Source organism: Macaca thibetana, chromosome 18, assembly GCF_024542745.1.
Source record: "Macaca thibetana thibetana isolate TM-01 chromosome 18, ASM2454274v1, whole genome shotgun sequence".
NCBI lineage: Eukaryota > Metazoa > Chordata > Mammalia > Primates > Cercopithecidae > Macaca > Macaca thibetana.
The window spans coordinates 68805801-68828699 of NC_065595.1; the positions used below are offsets into that span (position 1 = coordinate 68805801).

General features: G+C 37.3%; 2 protein-coding genes across 4 annotated transcripts in view; one reads left to right on the forward strand and one right to left on the reverse strand.

Annotated features, from left to right (window-relative positions):
• RAB31 (RAB31, member RAS oncogene family) overlaps positions 1-22899 on the forward strand; it is a 431066-nt gene that overhangs the window by 150519 nt on the left and 257648 nt on the right. The gene's annotated exons all lie outside the window — the stretch shown is intronic.
• The window catches only part of PPP4R1 (protein phosphatase 4 regulatory subunit 1), a 71910-nt gene that overhangs the window by 46186 nt on the left and 2825 nt on the right, over positions 1-22899 (reverse strand). For 2 of the 3 annotated variants that reach the window (XM_050767374.1, XM_050767373.1), the window contains exons 3-4: positions 2695-2779; positions 1195-1301 (exon numbers count right to left, since the gene is read on the reverse strand). In XM_050767374.1, the coding sequence (XP_050623331.1) occupies positions 1195-1301; positions 2695-2753 (166 nt within the window). In that variant the 5' untranslated portion in view covers positions 2754-2779. Of the gene's footprint in view, positions 1-1194; positions 1302-2694; positions 2831-22899 lie in introns of all 3 variants that reach the window. The other variant, XM_050767372.1, reaches the window with a different exon arrangement.

Consider the following 22899-nt stretch of genomic DNA (forward strand, 5'->3'; position numbering starts at 1 on the left):
TGTATACTGAATGAATAGAATTATGTCAATAGAGACATTTACTATGAACTTACCAATGTGAGAACATATTTTAAAATACACACACACACCCCCACACACTTACCAAAAAAAACTCTAGAGCTGGTAAACAGATAAAGGAAAACACATATCCATCCTTAAAATATCTGTCTTTACTAAGGAATATAACCATAATAGGCTTAACAGTGCCATGAATTTACATTAAATTGTTATTTAACTTAAATCAAATTTAAAAAATAAGTAAAAATTATACTTGATGAGACCCCTCCTAAAACCATTTTAGAGCAAGCATATACATAAGCAATTATGTACACAAAGGTAGACTATTGCTCAGTTAAGCCTATAAATGTTGTACCCACCCTGTAAGAATATTAGGAACATTTAAGGCTTATGTAAACATTTAACATATTCCCATTAAAATGAACTGTTCATCAAAAGATGAGTTTGTCTAAAAATTAAAAGATGGGGCTTGCTGAGATGCCAAAAAGTCTGTCAGAGATGGAAAATATACTTTAATAAAGATAACAGATTTAAGGAAAAAAGTTTTAGAATTTATTTTTGGATTGTTTCTAAAATCAAGTATAAAAATATGCTTAATATTACCTTAAAATAGTTTCATGTGTTAAGTATTAAGTATATTTTACTACAACAAAAGACATATTTGTAAAAACTCTAACATCACCAGTTTCTAAGCTTCAAATCAAGTTTACCTCTTTCTTAAGCAGACTTTCTCATTTTCACTTTGGAGATAAACCAGGTGTAGTTTTACAAATGGTTAATCAACATTTTTTGAAAGTGAGAAACCACACAGAAAGCAAGCTTTCTATATTTGCCTAAAACAATTTATAGCCTCCTCCATCTCTTTTAATGTATTCAAAATTATTCTAGATATTATTAATCCTAAAATATTAATATACATGATGCAAAACAATATTTTTAGACTTGTTTTGATGAGAAATTTCTAAAATTAAACTAAATGAGACTACTGTAAAATGTCCAGGTCTCAGTAACACATTTTACTTTTGTTGTCATGGATGGCTTTGATAATTACTTAGGAAAGATTTTAAAGCCATCTCATATCACATTAATTTTTTCATTAGTTTTTAGAAACACAAATTTGGTCAAAGAAACCTTTCTAGAACAGAGTAAATTCACTTTCTCCACATGAACATATACCTGAATCATCGGCCAATCTGCTAATTCTTTCCAAAACAGCGATACAATCTCTTTCATCATCGCAGACTTCCCTCAAGGTATCCAGCAAACTCCGGGCCACCATTTGTCTACACAGAAAAACAAGATTACGTATGTTCAATGGCATCAACAGCTAATATCCAGAATTTTATTTTTTTGAGACAGGGCCTCATTCCTGTTGCCCAGGCTGGAGTGTAATGGTGTGACCACGGCTAACTGCAGCACTGACTTCCCTGGCTCAGGTAATCCTCCCACCTCAGCCTCCTGAGTAGCTGAGACTACAGGCGTGCACCACCACACCTGGCTAATTTTTAAATATCTTTAGTAGAGATGGGGTTTCACCATGTTGCCCAGGCTGCTCTCAAACTCCCGTGCTCAAGCAATCCACCTGCCTTGGCCTCCCAAAGTGCTGGGATATCTAGAATTTTAAAAGACAAAATCTACACATTTTTTAAGAAATTTTTTTCTTATTACATTATTAAAACATATATTAGGTCTATAATTTTCTAAGTGGCAAATGGCAGTATTGATTTTATTTTAACAAGATGAGACTGAATATTTACAACATTTTTTAAAATCTTTATCTAACTGATTGGGCAAAAAGTCACCAAAAATTCATTTCAGTTGTCTTTCAATTATTATAATGAAAAAACACATTCATTATACAAAATGCTATCCTTACATATTTTTAACAGTATGAGTTTTGCATAGCTATACCCAAAAAATCTGAACAGACTTTTTGATTTCCCAGAAAAGTGTGATGTAAGTGGTCTGGGATCGTGGCCGGACAAACACAATGCAGCAGGAAGAGTGCTGGCTCTTGGTCACTGCCATGTGACCCAATGACCTTGAGCATCACCTGTCACACAGCAGGTATACAACATCATGTGTTGAAGGAATAACGTACTTTCCAATAAGCAATTTATATGAATACCAAAATTATGTCCAGTGGCAGAAAAGCAATGGTAATTAATGGTAATTTTTTTGCAAAGAAAGCATGTTGTATGCTTACTAGGATCAAAGAATAAACAAGTACAAAACTGCTCATGCTATGATTACGAATAAAACTTGGTGACTCAGATTGTGCCTGTTAATAATACCTCCTTTAAAATGGATACTTTCATTTTCCCTACTGAGGTTAGTAAAACCACCCTTCCACTTCCACTTTAACAATAAGAATATGGCCGGGCGCGGTGGCTCAAGCCTGTAATCCCAGCACTTTGGGAGGCCGAGGCGGGCGGATCACAAGGTCAGGAGATCGAGACCACAGTGAAACCCCGTCTCTACTAAAAATACAAAAAATTGGCCGGGCGCGGTGGCGGGCGCCTGTAGTCCCAGCTACTCAGGAGGCTGAGGCAGGAGAATGGCGGGAACCCGGGAGGCGGAGCTTGCAGTGAGCCGAGATCGCGCCACTGCACTCCAGCCTGGGCAACAGCATGAGACTCCGTCTCAAAAAAAAAAAAAAAAAGAATATGCACATACCTGTTAAATACGTTCTCACTTGCAGCATACTTGTCCAATCTCCCCAGGGGCGTCAACATTTCATCTTGTGAGACAAAGTCCAGGGCTGAAGGTATAATAATCACATCAGACTCTGAGCTGTAGTCATCCACACCAACTATCAGAGATATCAGAAATACTCCTTATAACACTTTGAAACTAAAATGTACCCCTTGCCTGTCTGAAGCAGTAAAAATCTGTTTCTGGAATGGTAGAAAAAAAAAAATCATAAGAGACTCTCAGAATCAATCCAGAAGCCACAAATAACTAAAAGATACCTCCCTTTCCTTTTTCTACAGATATGTTCTACTTGGCTCTATAATGACAAAGTTCTACTTGGCTCTAAAAGCACAAGGGTCAGAGGCTACAGAAACTCAGTATGCAGGAAACAGTGATCAGAGTCTTGAGAACATGTTCAATCAAGACACTAACAACTTGTGAATAGACACACAAAAAGTCTAGCACCGATATAGTTAATCCTGCAATGTAGAAGATAAAGCTAATGAAACTGGTATCTAACTTCACTTAATAGAGGAAAGCTAAAAACACTAGTATATTTATATTCATTAAACAAATATTTATTAAATACATTTCTGCCAAGTACTAGGGTAGTTGCTGGGGAGACAATAATGAAAATACTAATGTTTCTGCTTTCAAAGAGCTAATATTCTACATAAAACAATCTACTTTAAAATGATCATTGTAATAAAAGTATGTATTAATACAAACTAGAAGGCCAGACACCCATTCAAGCTGCAGGAGAAGGAAGAAAAGACCAAGAAAGAATGGCTAAAAACCAACCAAAAGATAATTATTTCAAAGGAACCAAGCAATGAGTGAAGGTATGATTAAACAGCATCTACTACCAAAGGAGTCAAGGAAGAACTGAAAGGTGCCCACTGAATTTGGTACTTTTGTGCCATGCTGTATGACAAGGGCGATTTTCCATTGTATGAAAGCTGAGAGGCCAAACCTGACTGAAGAGGTAGAGGAAAATATAAGAAAGTGAAGACAAGGAATACAAAATATACTTTCCAGAATTGTGGTTGTGAAATAGTAAACTGGATTAGATTACTAGCCAGGGCATTCAAGCAAAATAAAGATTATTTATTTTGTTTTGTTCCTAATGTTTAAAACAAGACAAAGATTTGCACATGGTTATATAATGAAAGTAAATAGTCAACAAATAAACATAAATTGAAGTTTTAGCAATAAGAAAATATTACTGATGGAAACACCATGAGGCTGGAAAGGATGGGATCCAGAGCTAAATAAGAACTCTTCAACTGCTACAGTTCAGGGCCTTTCTCAAGGCCCTAAGAGTTTTCCAAGAAATTTTCTTATTATTTCCTGGCACTTCCTATTCTATCCCCTGCATTACTTGATTTACTTTCTCAACAGTGCCTGTCAACATCTGGTAATATTAGTTGTTTTACTTATTGTCTGTCTCTCTAGAGTAAGTTATTGGCTCCATGAGGACAGGAATTTTTATCCCATACACTGCTTCATCTCCAGGATATTTCCAGGCACAAAGTAAGCATTTAAGTATTTTTGAAACAAAAAAATCTGTTCATCACTCACAATGAGATTCTGTCTTTGCTCCTTTAGCTCTTTTCTTAGGAGAGAAAAAGAAAACCACCTAAGAAACTCCTCCCAAATGTTGCTATATGAGTGACAGAAAAGATTCATCATTTCCTAATGAAATGTTATTGCTATTAGGGCATTTTAAAATGCTTGTTTTTAAATTAAATGTGTATATACCATGGGACCATCTTACAGAACTGACTACTTTAAACAGATAACATCGTTTTTACTCCCAATAGAACATTATCAAAAAGGGACCACAAAACACAGCACAGTCCCTTTTGTTAAAAACAAAACAACTTCTGTATTTAAAGAACACTTAAACATGGTCTTCCACTTTTGAAAAGGATGGATTAACAAGAACCAACTTAACCCTCACACCTTAAATGGTAAATAAATAAATAAATAAAATGACAGAGCCAGGTATGCCGACAGTGTCTGTAGTCCCAGCTACTTAGGAGGCTGAAGCAGGAGGATTGCTTGAGCACAGGAGGTCGACACTGTAGTGTTCTATAACTGCATCTGTGAATAGCCACTGCACTCTAGCCCCTGAGAAACACAGTGAGACCCCCATCTCTTAAAAAAAAAAGATAAAACATATGAAGTCATGGTATCAGACACTGACAAAAGACAGTACTGGACAGTGATCTCTGAGAAAGAGAGGACAAATGAAATGAGCCCTATATTCTTCCAGTTAACTTCCTGGAAATAATTTCCAGAGCACTAGGAGGGTCCAAATATAATCTCAGCAGACTCCTCGAATTGAGGAGACAGAGTTGAGAATTCAGGGAGGCCAAGGGAGCTAGAATTGGCAGAGGAAGAGTATCAGAGAGGAGGGACCTTCACAGAGAAAGAACCTCAGAAAGCTACAGAAGGTCCCTTTGAGTCTTTGAGTGAGTATTCAAACAGTTTATGTGTGTGAGGAAACTACTCCGTATTCTGGGAAAAATAAATAACTACCTGAAATGATCAAGTGAACAAATCCTCGATTATCACAAAGGACAAGGACTAGTTTATGTCTCCACCAATAAAAATTTAAAAAATTCTATAATAAATGAGGCAAAACGCCTAAGAAGTGGCAAACAATTCTCCTGGTTTTGCCTAACAAAGTTTAACAGGCTTCAAAAGAAACAAACTATATCCAAAAAACTGTGTCACAGAACAAAACTCAAGTATGTAAATGAATATAAAAATAGCTAGCACTCAACAAGGTAAACTCCACAACATCTAGCATCCAATAAAAAATTACTAGGCACACAAAAGGCAGGAAAATACAAACCATGAGGCAAAAAATTCTACAACAGAAACAGACCCAGAACAAAGAATATAGAATTAGTAGATAAGGACATTGAAAGTTATTTTAATTATATTCCATACATTTAAGAAGGCAGAAAAAAAGAGCATGTTAAGAAGAGACACGGGGCCGGGCGCGGTGGCTCAAGCCTGTAATCCCAGCACTTTGGGAGGCCGACACCGGTGGATCACGAAGTCAGGAGATCGAGACCATCCTGGCGAACACGGTGAAACCCCGTCTCTACTAAAAAATACAAAAAACTAGCCGGGCGAGGTGGCGGGCGCCTGTAGTCCCAGCTACTCGGGAGGCTGAGGCAGGAGAATGGCGTAAACCCAGAAGGCGGAGCTTGCAGTGAGCCGAGATCCGGCCACTGCATTCCAGCCTGGGCAACAGAGCGACACTCCGTCTCAAAAAAAAAAAAAAAAAAAAAAAAAAAAAAAAAGAAGAGACACGGAAGATGATATGAAAGACCTAAATTGATCTTTTAGAGATGAAAAAAAGATATGAAAAATACACGGGATGGGATCAAGAGCAGATTAAACATTACAGAGGAAAAAATGTGTTACCTTGAAGAAAAAGCGTAAGAAAAATATCCCAAATGAAACAGAAAAAATATGGGGGAGGAAGAAAATTAAGCATCAATCAATTGTAGGAAAACTCCCAGCATCCAAATATATGTGCAAATGGAGTCCCCAAAGAAGAATGGGAGATATAAAATATATCTGAAGAAATAACGGACAAAATTTTCCCAAATTTGGTAAAAACTATCAATCTACAGATAGATTCAAGGGGTTCAATGAAACTCATGAGCAAGAAACATGAAGAAAAGTATACCAAGGCACAATATAATCAAATTGCTTAAAGCTAGTGATAGAAACTTTTGGGCAGCCAGAGAAAAACTCAAGTTATATACAGAAAAACAAAAATAAGAATGATAGCAGATTTTTCCATCTAAAATACAAGTCAGAAGACAGTAACATCTTTAAAGTACATAAAGAAAAATACCTACAACTCCACACCTAAGAAATAGAAATCTTCCAAATATGAAGCTGAAATAAAGATTCTTTCAGCCATACAAAGACTGCTATCATCAACAGCAGACATGCACTATAGGAAATACTAAAGCAAATCATTCAAGCAAAAGTAAAATTACACCATATGAGAATCTGGATCTATACAAAAGAATAAAGGGCATCAGAAACAATTAATATAGGGCCGGGCACAGTGGCTCACGCCTGTGATCCTATCACTTTGAGAGGCCGAGGCGGATGGATCACCTGAGCTCAGGAGTTCAAAATCAGCCTGGGCACTATGGTAAAACTGTGCCTCTAAAAAAAATACAAAAATTAGCTGGGCATGGTGGCATGCACCTGTAGTCCCAGCTACTTAGGGGGCTGAGGCAAGAGGACTGCTTGAACCTGGGAGGTCAAAGCTGCAGTGACCTGAGATGGCGCCACTGCACTCCAGTCTGGAGGACAAAGCAAGACCCTGTCTCCAGAAAAAAAAGAAAGAACAAAAAGTTAATATGGGATAAATAAAAAATTTCTTATTTTTCAAGTATCTAAAAAATAACTGCTTAAATAAAACTATGTACTAAAAAATAAATGGATAAATATATATTGTGGGGTTCACAACACATGCAGAAGTATAATATATGACTACAATAGCACACAGGCAAGAAAAGGGTATACTGTTACAAAGCTCTTATGCTGTGTGTGAAGAGATACATATTACTTGAAGTTGACTGTGGAAAAGTAAAAATGCATATTAATTACAAACTCTAAAGCAATCATTATTTAAAAAGAAACACACATACACCAAAGACATACAACTACTAATCCAGTACACCCCATAAGTAATCTAAAAGAACACACAAAAAGAGAATAAAGGGAACAAGAAGAGATGAGACAAACAAATGAGAAACAGCAAGATAAAGAGATTTGAACACAACCATATCAGCAACTACATTAAGTGCAAATGGTCTAAATAGCCCAACTAAGGCAGAGACTGTCAAATTGGATTACAAACAATACCTAACCATGAACATAACTATACAGAGCAGAAATATTTTATACAGCTTATTCTAGTCTACAATTCATAGCAAAATACCTTATTAATTATAAATCAGAGCTGTAAAAGCCACTCAGCCACTCTCATCTGGCCAGTTTTCTCCTTTATAAGACTGTTAAGCTAGCATAACCTTGAAACACCTTTATAAAGGCTCTAGAATTCTATGACTATGACCAAACTGTTTCATCAGTCTCACACTTGTTAATCTTAAAGATAAACAATAAAATTGATTCTGGCCCATAAAAAGCAGAGGGCAGTGACTGCCAAACATAATTATGTTCAAGACAAGCTTGGAGCACTTACCTAAAATGCAGATACCTAGATCCCACACTCAGATACTTATTTAGTTTGGAGTAAGGCTCAGGAGCATTTACTTTTAGATAAATAACTCCACTAATTTAAATGCAGACTGTTAAACAACCATACTTAAGAAGCATACTCCTAGAAGGTAACAAAATCATATTCTGCTTCAAATGTTTTGCTACCACTCTATCATGATTAGACTTCCATACAAAGTCTAATCACTTCCATACAAAGGGAGTGTTCCACTCTGGTACAGACACTAGTGACAAATGTTCACTTATATTTGGCGCCCCCCCCCAAAAAAAATAACAATCCTAGGAGCAATCTCTGAAACATATTAGAAGGTATAGGTATAAAGATAACGGAGAAACTAAAATGGAGTACTAAAAAATACTCAGTTAACCCAAAATAAAGTCTGGAAAGGAGTAACAGAGGAAAAAACCATGAGTCAAACAGAAAATAAATAGCAGAATCACAGACCTAAATGCAACTAGATCAATAATTACATTAAATATAAAAGGCAAAGATTGTCAGACCATCAGAAATATAGTCTGTCTACCAGAGATACATTTCTAAAGACAAAATTTCAACCATCAGGTTGAAAATAATTTTTTTAAAAGATATAACACAAAATAGTGAGCATAAGAAAGCAGGAGGCCAGGTGTGGTGGCTCATGCCGATAATCCCAGCACTTTGGAAGGCTGAAGCAGGTGGACTGCTTGAGCTCAGGAGTTTGAGACGAGACCAGCCTGGGCAACATGGTGAAACCCCATCTCTATAAAAGATACAAAAATATTAGCTGGGGGTGGTGGTGCACACCTGTGGTCCCTGCTACTTGGGTGCTTGAAGTGGGGGGATCACTTAAGTATGGGAGGCAGACGTTTCAGTAAGCTGAGATAGCTCCACTGCATTCCAGCCTGGGTGACAGAGTGAGACTGTCTCAAAAAAAGAAAAAAGAAAAAAAGCTGGAGTAGCTATATTATTATGAGACAAAATAGATCAAAGACAAGAAGTATTACTAGAAATGGAGATATTAGTACTTTAAGACTCTTGAATTCTTAAGTAGCTCTGCATAACTAAACTCTATGGATTCTTGAACACTATAATGGCAGCAATAGCCCTATACTGTTCCACGGCTTTTAAAATTCAGCCTCTTTCACTGATGAAGTAAAAAAACCATTAAAAAACCATCATCTTTTAATGCTATTTGAATTTTTTAAATGACCAAAAAGTATATAATACAGTGTGTTCAAATCAGGTTGTTGTTGTTACTGTTGTCTTTTTTGGAGGAAAAAAAAAAAGCATATACTGGCCGGGCACAGTGGCTCATGCCTGTAATCCCAGCACTGTGGGAGGCTGAGGCAGGTGGATCACTTAGAGGTTAGGAGTTCAAGACCAGCCAGGCCAACCTGGTGAAACCCCGTCTCTACTAAAAATACAAAAAAATTAGTTGGGCATGGTGGTGCATGCCTGAAATTCCAGCTACTTGGGAGGCTGAATCACAAGAATCACTTGAACCTGGGAGGTAGAGGTTGCAGTGAGCCAAGATGGCACCGCTGCACTCTAACCTGGGTGACAGAATGACACTCTGTCTCCAAAATAAAAAAAATAATAAACTTTTTAAAAAGCATATATTAACAATGACTACTCTGAAATGCTTTTTCTATCTGTTCTCCCAAAATTCCAATACTCCCTCTTTCCCTATAAACTTACTGTCTTAATAGCTGTCATTGCTAGCTGAAGGGCAGCCAGGATAAAAAGTTAAAGGGAAGATCCCTTGTAAGCTCAAGACAGATTGCCAATAAATAATTAAATAGGTATTTTTCATTTTGCAAAACCTAATATTTAATTATAAAGTAAAAGATTCCATGAAAAAGTTATGTGGCACATCTTTTAATTGAAAATTGGGGCCGGGCGCGGTGGCTCAAGCCTGTAATCCCAGCACTTTGGGAGGCCGAGACGGGCGGATCACGAGGTCAGGAGATCAAGACCATCCTGGCTAACACAGTGAAACCCCGTCTCTACTAAAAAATACAAAAAACTAGCCGGGCGAGGTAGTGGGCGCCTGTAGTCCCAGCTACACGGGAGGCTGAGGCAGGAGAATGGCGTAAACCCGGGAGGCGGAGCTTGCAGTGAGCCAAGATCCAGCCACTGCACTCCAGCCTGGGCGACAGAGCGAGACTCCGTCTCAAAAAAAAAAAAAAAAAAAAAAAAAAAAAAAGAAAATTGGGTTTTTGGTTAATCTTAACAGAATAGAATTCTAAAAGAATAGAATTCTTTTTTATTTTTTTTGACACAGAGTCTTGCTCTGTTGCCCAGGCTGGAGTGCAGTGGTGCTATCTCGGCTCACCGCAACCTCCGCCTCCCAGGTATAAGCAATTCTCATGCCTCAGCCTCTTGAGCAGCTGGAATTACAGGCAGGCGCCACAACACCTGGCTAATTCTTGTATTTTTAGAAGAGACGGGGTTTCACCACGTTGCCCAGGTTGGTCTTGAACTCCTGGCCTCAAGTGATCCACCCGCCTTGGCCTCCCGAAGTGCTGGGATTATCGGCGTGAGCCACTGCGCCTGGCCAAAAGAATAGAATTCTTAATAGGAATAGAAAATCTAGGATATAAACTAAGGCCCTATACTTAAAGCTTTGGTTCATCTTATCTCCAAGACCCTTTGAAAACTGCTGCTACACATAAACTAGGCTCAATAGAACCTTCTAGTTCCAAATCACGAAAGGAATCAAATATGTTACGATACAAACAAAGAGAACATCAGGAATGAAGATGACAAGGGAAAGAAACAATAAAACAACGACAATCCTTGTTACCTATAGAACTGAATGTCTTTTTGTATAGACATGAGATTATGTAACAGGACAAAACAACTGTCATAGTTCCAGAAGTATCCTCTCTCTATACTACCTGCAGTTCCCTGAATCTAACATAAAAATCCAAAGTAGCAGAAGAGAAATTCCAATTTTTCGCTTTTTTAAATTTAAGAAAAAGTGCCTAAAATATAATAGTTTAAAAGTTGCGCCTTTCCTTTGGCCATGCGCAGTGGCTCACGCCTGTAATCCCAGCACTTTGGGAGGCCAAGGTGGGCTGATAATTTGAGGTCAGAAGTTTCACACCAGCCTGGCCGACATGGTGAAATCCCATCTCTACTAAAAATACAAAAATCAGCTGGGCTGAAGCAGGAGAAGCGCTTCAAACCAGGATGAGGAGGTTGCAGTGAGCCAAAATCACGCCACTGCACTCCAACCTGGGTGACGTACCGAGACACTGTCTCAAAAAAAAAAAAAAAAAAGGTTGGGCCCACCATAAAATTGTACATAGTCATAGCCAAATTGTGTGAAAAGAACAGAAGATTTTTATGGTAAGAGAGATCTGGATTCAAATCCCGTTTTGTCACTTATTATATTTATCTATAAAATAACGGTTAAGACTTTTAAGACACAGTGATAACTGCAACAGTGTCAGGCAAATAAGCAAATGTTCCCTCCCACTTTGCATTTCAGTTTGTTTCTAGAAACAGAAAATCTGCCCGTAGTTTCCAAGTATTTTTGTTTTCATTGATTTCATTCAACCAGTAAGTAGGAAAACCATGTGTTTTTAATTGTTTTCATTCAACCAGTTAGTAGTCTTAATATAAACAGGACAGCACATACACTATCTAATGTCAGGCACTGAACAAGGAATATACTATAAAAACTAGACAAAAAATTGTGCATGTATGTACATATATGGGTATACATTGTATGTAAGTGTGTGCATATATAAACATACTCTACTAAGAAAAAATACATAGTATAAGACTGTATACAAACAAAATATGCTGTTAACTATTATACTTCTAAGTCTGCCCTGATAAGTAAGAGAAGGCTTCGAAGTCAAGCCAATTCTTGGAAAATACACTGGAATTTGCCAAGCAGGACAAAGGGCAGGAGGAGGGCATTCTAAGCAGAAAATTCCAAAGATAGGGAGTCAAAGAAAACTATTTTATGTCTCCAGAATTACAAGTAATTTGGTGTAGCTGGGGCATAAGGTTGATACAGAAGCAAGGCAGGAGTAGGGAAACACGACCTACCCAAATCGACTCTGCCTTCTAATTTTTAAAGAGTTAACATTAATACATTTTGCAAAATCCTCTTACTTGGCTAGAGAAATCACATTACTACTCTGTAATTCAGAATGACATCTGAGATTTTTCCAAGCAACAACTTGACTCATTTCAACAGTTATCGCAGAACAACAGACAACTCCAGGCAATGTATATACTCACTCAACTATGCTACAATAAAATCTGACTAAAATTATCAATTATTAAGATCTGTTTTTTAAATTAAGAAGCAAAGATCATGTTATCACTTCCAAGTGAAATGACCTGTTTTTACACAGCATTCTAACAGAACTTCAGGCCTCATTTCCTAGCACTCTTCTTTCAATGATCCTACCACTCTTAGTTGTCAAAGAGCAAGAGGGGGAAGGAAGGAATACACAGAAGCCCTAACCTTCTCAAGAGTACCATACAGTCATCTCTTGGTATTTGCAGGGAATTGGTTCCAGGACCAACCCCCAAATGAATACCAAAATCCAAGGATGTTCAAGCCCTGACATAGGATGTTGTAGAATTTGCATATATCTATATACAGGTTCCTTTGTATCTTAAACCATCTCTAGATTACTTAACAACGTAAATGCTATGTAAATAGTTGGTTATACGGCATTTTTTATTTGTATTTTTAAAATTGTTCTGCTGTTTTCTATTTTTAAAAATATTTCAATTCACAGTTGGTTGAATCCCCAGATGTGGAATCTTCAATGTGGAAGACCAACTGTATTCTCCACCTGCATCAATACTGTAAGTATGCCTCTTTTCTATTCCTTGTTAAATATGCTCAAATATACTACAAATTCAAGCTAATTTCATGGTCACTCAATAAGAATTTTGAATCTACAATTCTTATCAAACCTTACAATCCTCGGAAGATGTCTCAAATCTCTATTTATTAAAAGTTCCTGAAACCATCTTCAAAAAACCCAACTTCCATTCCTACCTTATTATCACCACACATGCATTTACTCTGTTCTGCCAAGTCGGGACGGGGGTGGGAAGTGTCAGCAATCAAGAGAACAAAAGCAAGAAACAGTCTCGATAGTGCACTTGACCACCATACATCCAATTCAGTGAGCATACACACGCTTCAGAGTGTGAGAGAGAGATGGAGAAGTGCTATTCCCTCAGCTGGTCTCAGTCCCCAGAGGATTCTCAAAAAGTCATGCTGCTATGGTCTGAAGACACATATTTTTCCAACGACATGGCTCTTAAAGTCCAACCACCTCACCCAGGACTCAACCACAGCAACAATAATGTTACAATGGTGAAGGTGAATGCCTCCATGGAAACTGTACTTTACGATCCATAGAAAGGTATTTAAGAACCAGTCTCACTACATGGGGCTTTTCCTTTCATGGTGAATCTAGAACCTAAGCTTGCTATCCCTAAAATGGCTTTTTTCCATCAAACTTCTTAAAGGTACAGTTCCCCCTTGATAGCCTTCACCAAGACAAATAAAATGTCTTCTCTTTCACTCTGTGACTCTCTTCTCAAAGATCAGCAATCCTTCTCAGACCAACTGCTCTTACTTCTCTACAGCTTTTCATAATGTTGACACCTGCCACCCCAACATCCTCTTCTTAAAATTCTCGTAAGTTCTCTGGAAGTGCACAATCCTGAGTAATTTTCTACTCTTCTGAACTATTCTTGCTTACTTCTCTTTTATGTAGTAGTTTCCCCTATACTTTTGTCCTCATACATATACATTACACATATGCCCTCTTCCCCTCCTTGGTAAACCCAGCCATTTGCAGCTATCACATATTGTGCAGATGACCCATGAAGTCATCTTGTCCTGATCCCTAGAGCCATATTTGCAAGTACACTGTAAAATCTCCACCTCCATGTCATATTTGTTCTGAAAACTAAACTGTCCAAACTATTCTTATAAAATCAGCTCATCCTCATGACTTTCCAATCACCATCATTTTCCCCACTCAACTCGAGATACCGAACACGAGGTCTTCATTTATTGTTTAAAATACTATCTTTCTTGCCCCCATATCTAATCAGTTCCTAAGAGCCATAAATTCTACTTTTATAAAGTATTCTGTATCTATTCCCTCCTTTTAAGTTCCCAACACTCTAACTCAGAGGCTCTGATAATTCCGCCTAGAGCAAACTGGGGTATTCAAACCCCATGAAGGTACATGAAGATTTATAACTTAGTAACTACAACTTTATCAGATTGGATAACTCTAAGGAATTTTCCAGACCCCAGCTTCCAGGGATTTCTATCCCAAAAATGTGCCTGAGAGTTATGGATCCAAGGCTTTCCCTTCATGTTCTCGAATCTGAGAAAAGCATTATCTCCAAGCTAACCATCTCAAAGCTACTAGGATGCACTTCTCCAAGATAGAAAAAAACCTTCCACGCTAAACAATGGAACCTTTTGAAATATTGATGAAAATGTTAAGTGATCAACCCCCTAAATACTGTAATGAATACTTTTACAAGTCAGATGGTTTTCAACCCTTTGTTGAAATATTTCAACAAATTTCAACAAAGTTTCAAAATTATGGAAAGACTGAAAGCGTATTAAAAATAATTTTTGTAATTTTTTTGCATATAAGTTGGAAGCAGTTCAAGAAAATGAGTGGCACTGCCAACAAAACCATTTCCATTCCCATTGACTTATTTACGAACATTTCTTAGCGCTTATAGCTCTTAAAATGTAAAGTAGAAATGATGTTAAGTATTATCTCATTCTAAGCAATAAATTCTATCCATGAATACACAATTATTTTGTAAAATTCCCATCCATTTCATTAAGAGATGCCTTTTTGATAAAACGTTGTTCACTAGGTTTTTTTCAATTTGTAATATATTCTGGTTGATCAACTGAGTATTAATAATGGGAACTCAATAAAACTTTAAGTTTTATATTAACAGGAAATTCAAATTTTTAATTTCTTTTTATTTTTTAATTTTTGAGAGAAAGTCTCATGTGATCATGGATCACTGCAGCCTCGACCTCCCAGGATCACGCAGTCCTCCCAATTCAGTCTCCCTAGTTAGGACTACAAGTGCATGTGCCACCATGCCCACGTAATTTTTTTTATTTTTTGTAGAGCTGGTGGTCTCACTATGTTGCCAGGGCTGGTCTCAAACTCCTGGGCTCAAGTGATCCTCCTGCCTCAACCTTTCAAAGTACTGGGATTACAGGTGTGAGCCATCTTGCCTGACACAAAATTTAAATTTCTCTTTACCCATTTTTGGTGCAGAGAAATGTGACTGAGAAATCAACTCTCAAGCATGAAAATATGAAAATATATCAAGGTAAATTTCTGTGTGGAAAATGAAAAGAGATAAAGAAAAAAATGCAAGAGTCTCAATTTAAATAATTTATTCACAATTTTTTTGTCTTATTTGTCTCTTACAGTCTTGCCTATTTGTGAGTTTTAAAAAATGAATAGTGGGTATACAAGTGCTATAGTATTTAGAGTCCATTTTAAAAAGTGATACAACTCTATGTTTAAAATACTGATATTTATAATACATTAGAAATTATATCCTTTGCAAATATGGTAAAATTTTATGGAGAAAATTTTGGATGTCAACTTTAAAATACATGATACAGAGTTTTCAAAATTATTTTAGTAGGTATGCAGTAACAAAGTTTAAATAGCATGGTCCTAGACTATTATTAATATAATTGCCTGCCCTCATTCAAATCCAGTTTATACATCAGTACCATTTCAATCTTCCCACTCTGTTCAATGCACGCCCTTGCATGCCCTCCCTCCCAACCCCCACCATTCCACCCCCTATAAGCCTCCCAGGCAGTCTGAATTAAGGTACAACTTTCTTTCTCATGCTGTAATTCAAGGGTCTCCAGGATCTGGCCCCAACCTAATTTCCTCCCCTGCACACAGCCCATATGGAGTCAATTTGCTGCAACATGCCCCACCACTTTTCTGTCTTACGTGGTTTCATCTGTTCCATTTCTGTACTCTCTAACCTCATCTCAGCTTAAATTTACCTATTACAAACACCATCCAGGAAGCATTTTCCATTTTCTAATTAAGAGTTCTTCTTCCTTTTAATTCCCTGCTGTCTTGGGTGCCCTTACTTTTACTCCACCAATAATTGCAAAGTTTTTTTTTTTTTTTTCATATTCTCCTACCTCTCCTTCCCCTCTCCCTCCCCAACATATATAAATTCCCTAAAGATTGTCTTGCAAATCTTTTTATTATCTAAAAAACAGAATCCAATGCTTCTCATGGAGGCACATTCATTAATATTTGTTAATGAAAATGTAGTCCATAGGGATACTTGATGAGTCAAGAGTTTCTTTAATATATTTTATCCTTCTATAAGATATTCACAAGCACATTAGCATATTAATACCTTGAGAAGTATCACACCAAAGAGAACTCTTTAATTTGTATAACCTTTTATCAAATTTGATCTAAACACCCTTCTATTCCCTACATAACCTCTAATAATCCTACATAAAACAGAAAAAAGCTCATAGTCTATCCTTCCCTTCAGTTTTTCCCTTGATACTGCTCAGGCCACAATAAATCTGCCAAATTTTGTTTCCCATCTTTACATTTTAGAAAATGAAAGACAATGAGATACACCACAGAATGAGAGTTACCTTATAATGATGTGGGGCTTTAAAATGATATTTTAACAAATAAATATACCAACAAATGAATATAAAGCAGAATGTCAGTTAGTAAACGCAATTAATTCAGGCAAGAATCATCAGCACCGTCTAATACTAATGGGTAAATGTTTGGAAACAGGGTGTTTCCCTATTGTCAAATTATTTCCTTACTATTTACAATAGCAAAACTAGAATCTTTACAGTGGAGCAATTTGATAGACATCACCTCCACATTACCAGTAATGGACACTGCTATCAGGTGCTCCTTAATGTGAACCACTGAGAAGCATAACCTGAATCAAATCATGAGGAAACAGAAAAAACCAAATGGACTCTTTAAAAATGTCAATATCATCAACGCTAAAGGCTGAGAAACTGTTCCAAACTAGTAAGTTTGTAAGTAATGTCCTTACAGCAAAAGACAGTTGCCATAAGGCCATTACTGGGGATATTTCAATATATACTGCATATTATATAACAGAATTGTAGCAATGTTAAATTTCCTAAATTTCACTACTATGATTGTAAAAGTGCCCTCGTTCTTAGGAGACACAGGTTAAAGGTCCCAATGACCACAACCTATTTTCAAAAGGTACACCAAAAAATTAAGATTAAGAATAATGTGTAAATGTATAGAGAAATAACAAGCAAACTGGCAAAATGTTAACAGCTTAATTCAGGTGAAGAATTGGGAATTCATTACAATATCTGTGCAGCTTTTGTATAGGTCTGGAAAGTGTTCAAAATAACAAGTTTAATTAAAAATAATTTCATTATTTGACCCCAAATTAGGTTTATGGTCTCATTTAGCTTGGCCTGAAACATCAAGATTCATTCAATACTTATTTGGCAAATAAGTATTGATGAGATGTATTGCTGAGCACTCTGTGATGAGTCAAGAATAAAAATGTTACAGATCTTGGATTTTATAGCACAGTGAAAGGGCTGACCAACTACAGCCACCGAGCCAAACTGGCCCACCTTCTGTTTTCATAAATAAAATTTTATTGGATGACACTTCCGTTCGTTCATTTCTGTATTGTCATGGCTGCTTTTACCTCACAATAGCAGATCTGAGTAGCTGCAACAAAGATCACATGGTCCACAAAACCTAAACTATTTAATATTTGGCCTTCTACAGAAACTTTTCAACCCCTCATCTAGTGAGGTAGCAGAAACCCAATTAATTCATTTGGAGAAAGAAAATTAATGGAAATAGATAAATAACATAAATTTGAAGGACTACACAACTTAGTCTAATAGTCTCAAGCAAGAGGTATGGCAAGCTTTAATTTTGTACTTTGCAATAATACAAATAATGTTTATCAGAAATCCTTCCTTCAAATATCAATACTAAAACCTTACTAAATCCTTAGAAATGCAAAATTGTCCTACAACACAACTGAATTTAAGGCAAAAATAATTTGCTGAAGTATACTATATGTATATTCATACATGTATTTATATATACACCATATGTATAATGTATTTCTATTTATATAATACAGTAGCAGCATGTTTATCTAGTTTCAAGTTAGTTACCAAGATTATGTATACAAACAGTATTTAATAGAAAGGTAGTATAACAAAGCACTTGCTCTGATATACACTTGTGGATTTCCCAAATATTACAGATGTGTTATATGTTCCCTTCAGTGAATAAAAATTTCCTTTGCAATCATAATGCAATTACTTTGGTAGTAATCTTTTTTTCCACAGGTAATCCAAATATAAAATTTGAACTAACCCAGGTCCAAATTGCCACCAATCTTAAATAAATGAAGTCTTGAATAAATGAGTTATTTCTACTAAAAGTGAATTTCATAGATTGAAATATAAAAGTGATCTACATCAGGCTGGGTGCAGTGGCTCACGCCTGTTAATTCCAGCACTTTGGGAGGCCAAGGCAGGTGGATTGCTTGAGCTCAGGAGTTCAAGGCCAGCCTAGACAACAAAGCAAAACCTCATCTCTACCAAAAATACAAAAAAATTAGCTAGGCATGGTGGTGCAGGCCTATGGTCCCAGCTACAGGCATAAGCCACCGTGCTGGGCCGGCAGTTTCTTAAAAAGTTAAACAGCCATTCTACTTCTAGATGTATACCCAAGAGAAAAAACGTATATATTCACACAGACTTGTGTATGAATGTTCACAGCAGATTTGTAATAGCAAAAAACCGGAGATGATCCAAAAATCCATCAATATTTTAAAGATAGAAAGCTGAGAAAAAGTTAACTTGCTCAGATTTTAAAGAGAATAAATGGCAGGGCCAGAATATTAACTCAGGTCTAAAGGCTTACCAAGCCTAGTGTTCTTTCCCCTCCACAAAACTATACGGAGGTATCTTCCAGAACGACTTCATGATAGATGTTCAAATACCAACCAAATTCATATCAATAAAGCCAGAAAGTAAGTTAAGTTTGCTTCTTAGTCTAGAGAGATAAGAAGCTGACTTAAAAGTTAGGAGAGTTAAGAATTTGTGGAGGAAAAAGCATTGGTGATTCACCAGCTCAAACATCTGTGCTAAAAGCAGAGCAGGTTCCAGACCCTCTTACAGAAATTAGAGGGAAAACCTCCTCAGCCAAAATTCCATAGTTGTGCCATCTAGACTTCTGCCCAAAACACTAAGTTAGGTGTATTCTCAGATCCAATTTAAAAACAACAACAAAACTCTAATTCAAATTTAGGAACTTTCAAATACTTTTACTCCAAAGTATAAAAAAAGAGATATAATACAAACATGGAAGCAAAGTAACAGTAGTTTAATAAACATACATTCATTGTTTTGAGGGGACTGAGGGAAAAAGACCAGAAATAATAAACCAGAGATCAAACAAATGTGGCGGCAGACTTCTGAACTTTACCTCCTGAGGTCTATTTATCTTTCACAGGCAGGAACTAACAAAAAGTATGCATTTAGGCGTTTTTTTTTTTTTGTTTGTTTTTTTTTTTTTTTTTTCTGGAGGGGGAAGGGCAGTGCATCTTGACGCTACAGGCCCATGCATATTTACAAAGGGGTTTCTCTCTCTCTCAATTTTATGTGGGAGTTGTTAGCCTAAGTATCATTAATTGATCCTACACACATGTGGGTACCACCGGAACCATTTTAAAAGCACTCTTTTCTAGTTTATCAATGATATTATCTCTAAATAAAGACTTCTCCATCCAGGCTTGTTGGCAGCAGTCAAAACAGGCTACCAGGTCTCATGACTCACCCTCCCAAATCCCTATTTAACAATACTCCTAAATATCATTCATGTTCAAGGGCACCTTCCTAAGGTTTCTGAATGATTCCCTGGCTGCTACCGGATACAGCACCAATATTTTGCTCCTCACCTCCCCCAGCAACAAGGACTCTAAGCTTATCAGAACTGGTTTTGAAAAGTGGTAGGAGGGCCTGGGATTCTGCACAGAGTGCGGTCTAGGCGGTTACCCTCAGTTAGTTCTGGACCCATTCTTCACTCTACTTCAACACTGCCCTTAAACCCAAAAAACAGCATAATGTAAAAGGATTCCAAAACTTCAATATGAAAAAAATTTGTTGTATGGCATATTCAGTAACATAGCTTCAAAAACTTTTCAACGTTATACTTAGTTACAGCTGAAATAAAAATTAACGACTAAATAAGCTGCATTATACCCAAGCTCCATCCTCTCTATCATTCTCCAGGTGTAAACTAAACCACATGCAGCATCCCAGATTAATTTGCAAGGGTACTTTAAGAATGAGTTCAAAGAAACTGCCTATACAAGTTTGGGTTGATCAATATTTTAAACTGGGCCATTTAAGAAAATATAATATTCAAAGTATGATATTTAGAATCAGAAGGTCTAGTTTAAATTCCATCTAAACTTAGGAGTTTTGTTTCTTTAGTCCCTTTGGGCATTAGTCAACTTACTTATTAGTATGAGAATACCACAGCCTACATCACAGGACTGCTGGGAAGAATAACCTGTGTATGAAAGGCACTGTCAACTAAGCGTTACATAGCCATTCTTTAAAAATGATATTCAACATACTGCTTCGATAAAAGTTTAAGTTCTAATGAAACTCCTTCAGTGAAATTATTTTTACAAGCATTAGCTCATCAAATCTTAACTGTATCTTAGCCTCATTTCATTTTAGGAATCTACCAACTTAAATGTGAATCAAAATTGAATCTTTGGAAACTAAAATAGAAAACTGAAATAACTTTTTTCTAAACATCTACAATTTTGTATTGTCTCCTATTACTTAACGTACATAATTAAATATAAAAAATTAAAAAGGGTTTATCCAACTCTGAAATCCGCTGAGATAACCATATTCAAATGGAGTCACTGGTTTGCTTTCAATCTGAAATTCAAAGTATTTCATGATACAGTATTGAAAGTATCACTTTTAAACTTAAATACATATAGTTTTACTGCATTATTCTCCTAAACTTTTCTTTGAGATGGAGGCTTGCTCTGTCGCCAGGCTGGAGTGCAGTGGCACAATTTTGGCTCACTGCAACCTCCACCTCCCGGGTTCAAGCAGCTTCCCTGTCTCAGCCTCCTGAGTAGCTGTGACTACAGGTGCACGCCACCACGCCCAGTTAATATTTTTTTGTATTTTAGTAGACATTTCACCAGGTTGGCCAGGATGGTCTCGATCTCCTGACATCGTGATCTGCCCACCTCGGCCTCCCAAACTGCTGGGATCACAGGCATGAGTCACCACGCCCAGCCTATTCTCCTAAATTTAACAGTACCTGATAATGATTTCATTTACTTACCTTTATGACCTTTTGAGATATATATACAAATACAATACCATCCATTTTTTCCTCATTAGATTTTTTTTTCTCCTCCAAAGGTTATCAGTCAAGTCAGTCTTTGACCAACCTTCTCCCCAACTCTATGCCTCTATACAGAGATGGGCTTAAAACAAATCAAATCGAAAGACGTGAGACTCTTACCAATGTCTGGCAATGACCCTCTTTCCAGTCCTAGACTCCAGCTAGGTCCTTTCCTAGATCATCTGCACAACAGAACTTACTCTCTCTTCCCTCAGAGCCCAGGTTCTGCACTTAGGAAGGGCAACCAAGATTCTAGAGCTTGACCAGAAAATAATTTCTTCCCATATCAAGGGCCAACTTACACCTAGCTTGGCTGATGATTGGCCTCCATACTCTGGAGTTTTGCCATAGACAGAGAAACTCAGGCTCATGAGATAACAACCGTGTTGTAAGGGCAGCCCAAGCTCCATTCCTCTGCCTTTGGGTCCTCTACCTTCTCCAGCTTCTCCAGGATGTGACAGCTTTCTCACTCCCTTACCAACCATCTTGCTCTCTAAGCAGGCACCATGGCCCAGTGCTCCTCCTCATTCTTTCTCCCTTCACAAGAGAAGGGAAGTGGTCCTTCAACTGGCCATATGTCCAAAGGTCCTCTGTTCCTGAATGTTCTGGGTAAAGGTATCACCTGCAAACACTTTAGTAACTGAGAAAAACAAGCAATTACTCTAACAAAGCCTTCAACCAAATTATGAATATGCAAATAACTATTGTGTCTTCAATGTCTGTTTTACCCTAAATTAAAATGCATAGGAAACAGAATCTTTAAAAAGTTAGTTGCAGCCGGGCGCAGTGGCTCACGCCTGTAATCCCAGCACTTTGGGAGGCCAAGGCAGGTGGATCACCTGAGGTCGGGAGTTTGAGACCAGCCTGATCAACATGGAGAAACCCTGTCTCTACTAAAAGTACAAAATTAGCTGGGCGTGGTGGCGCACGCCTGTAATCCCGTTACTCAGGAGGCTGAGGCAGGAGAATCACTTGAACCCAGGAGGCAGAGGTTGCGGTGAGCCGAGATCGCGCCATTGCACTCCAGCGTGGGCAACAAGGGTGAAGCTCCATCTCAAAAAAAAAAAAAAAAAAGTTAGTTGCAAGCGTTGGCAGCATCTGTAAGTACCTTCATTCTGGAAGGTTCAACATCAGTGTTTCCTACTCTGCTCTTCTTTCAAGCTTCCCTTGCTCTTTTCTCATAACAGCAAACATAATCATAATCATCGCCGTTTACCAGGAATTGTTCCAAGTGCTTCACAGGCACTAACTCACGTATAGTCCTGAACAACTCTATGAAGCAGGTAATATTTCTTATGTCTACTTACAAATGACAAAACTGAGGCATAGGGAGGTTAAGTGAGTTGCCCGAGTCTGCCCAAAAAGACACTGCTAAGACGAACAGAGCAGCCT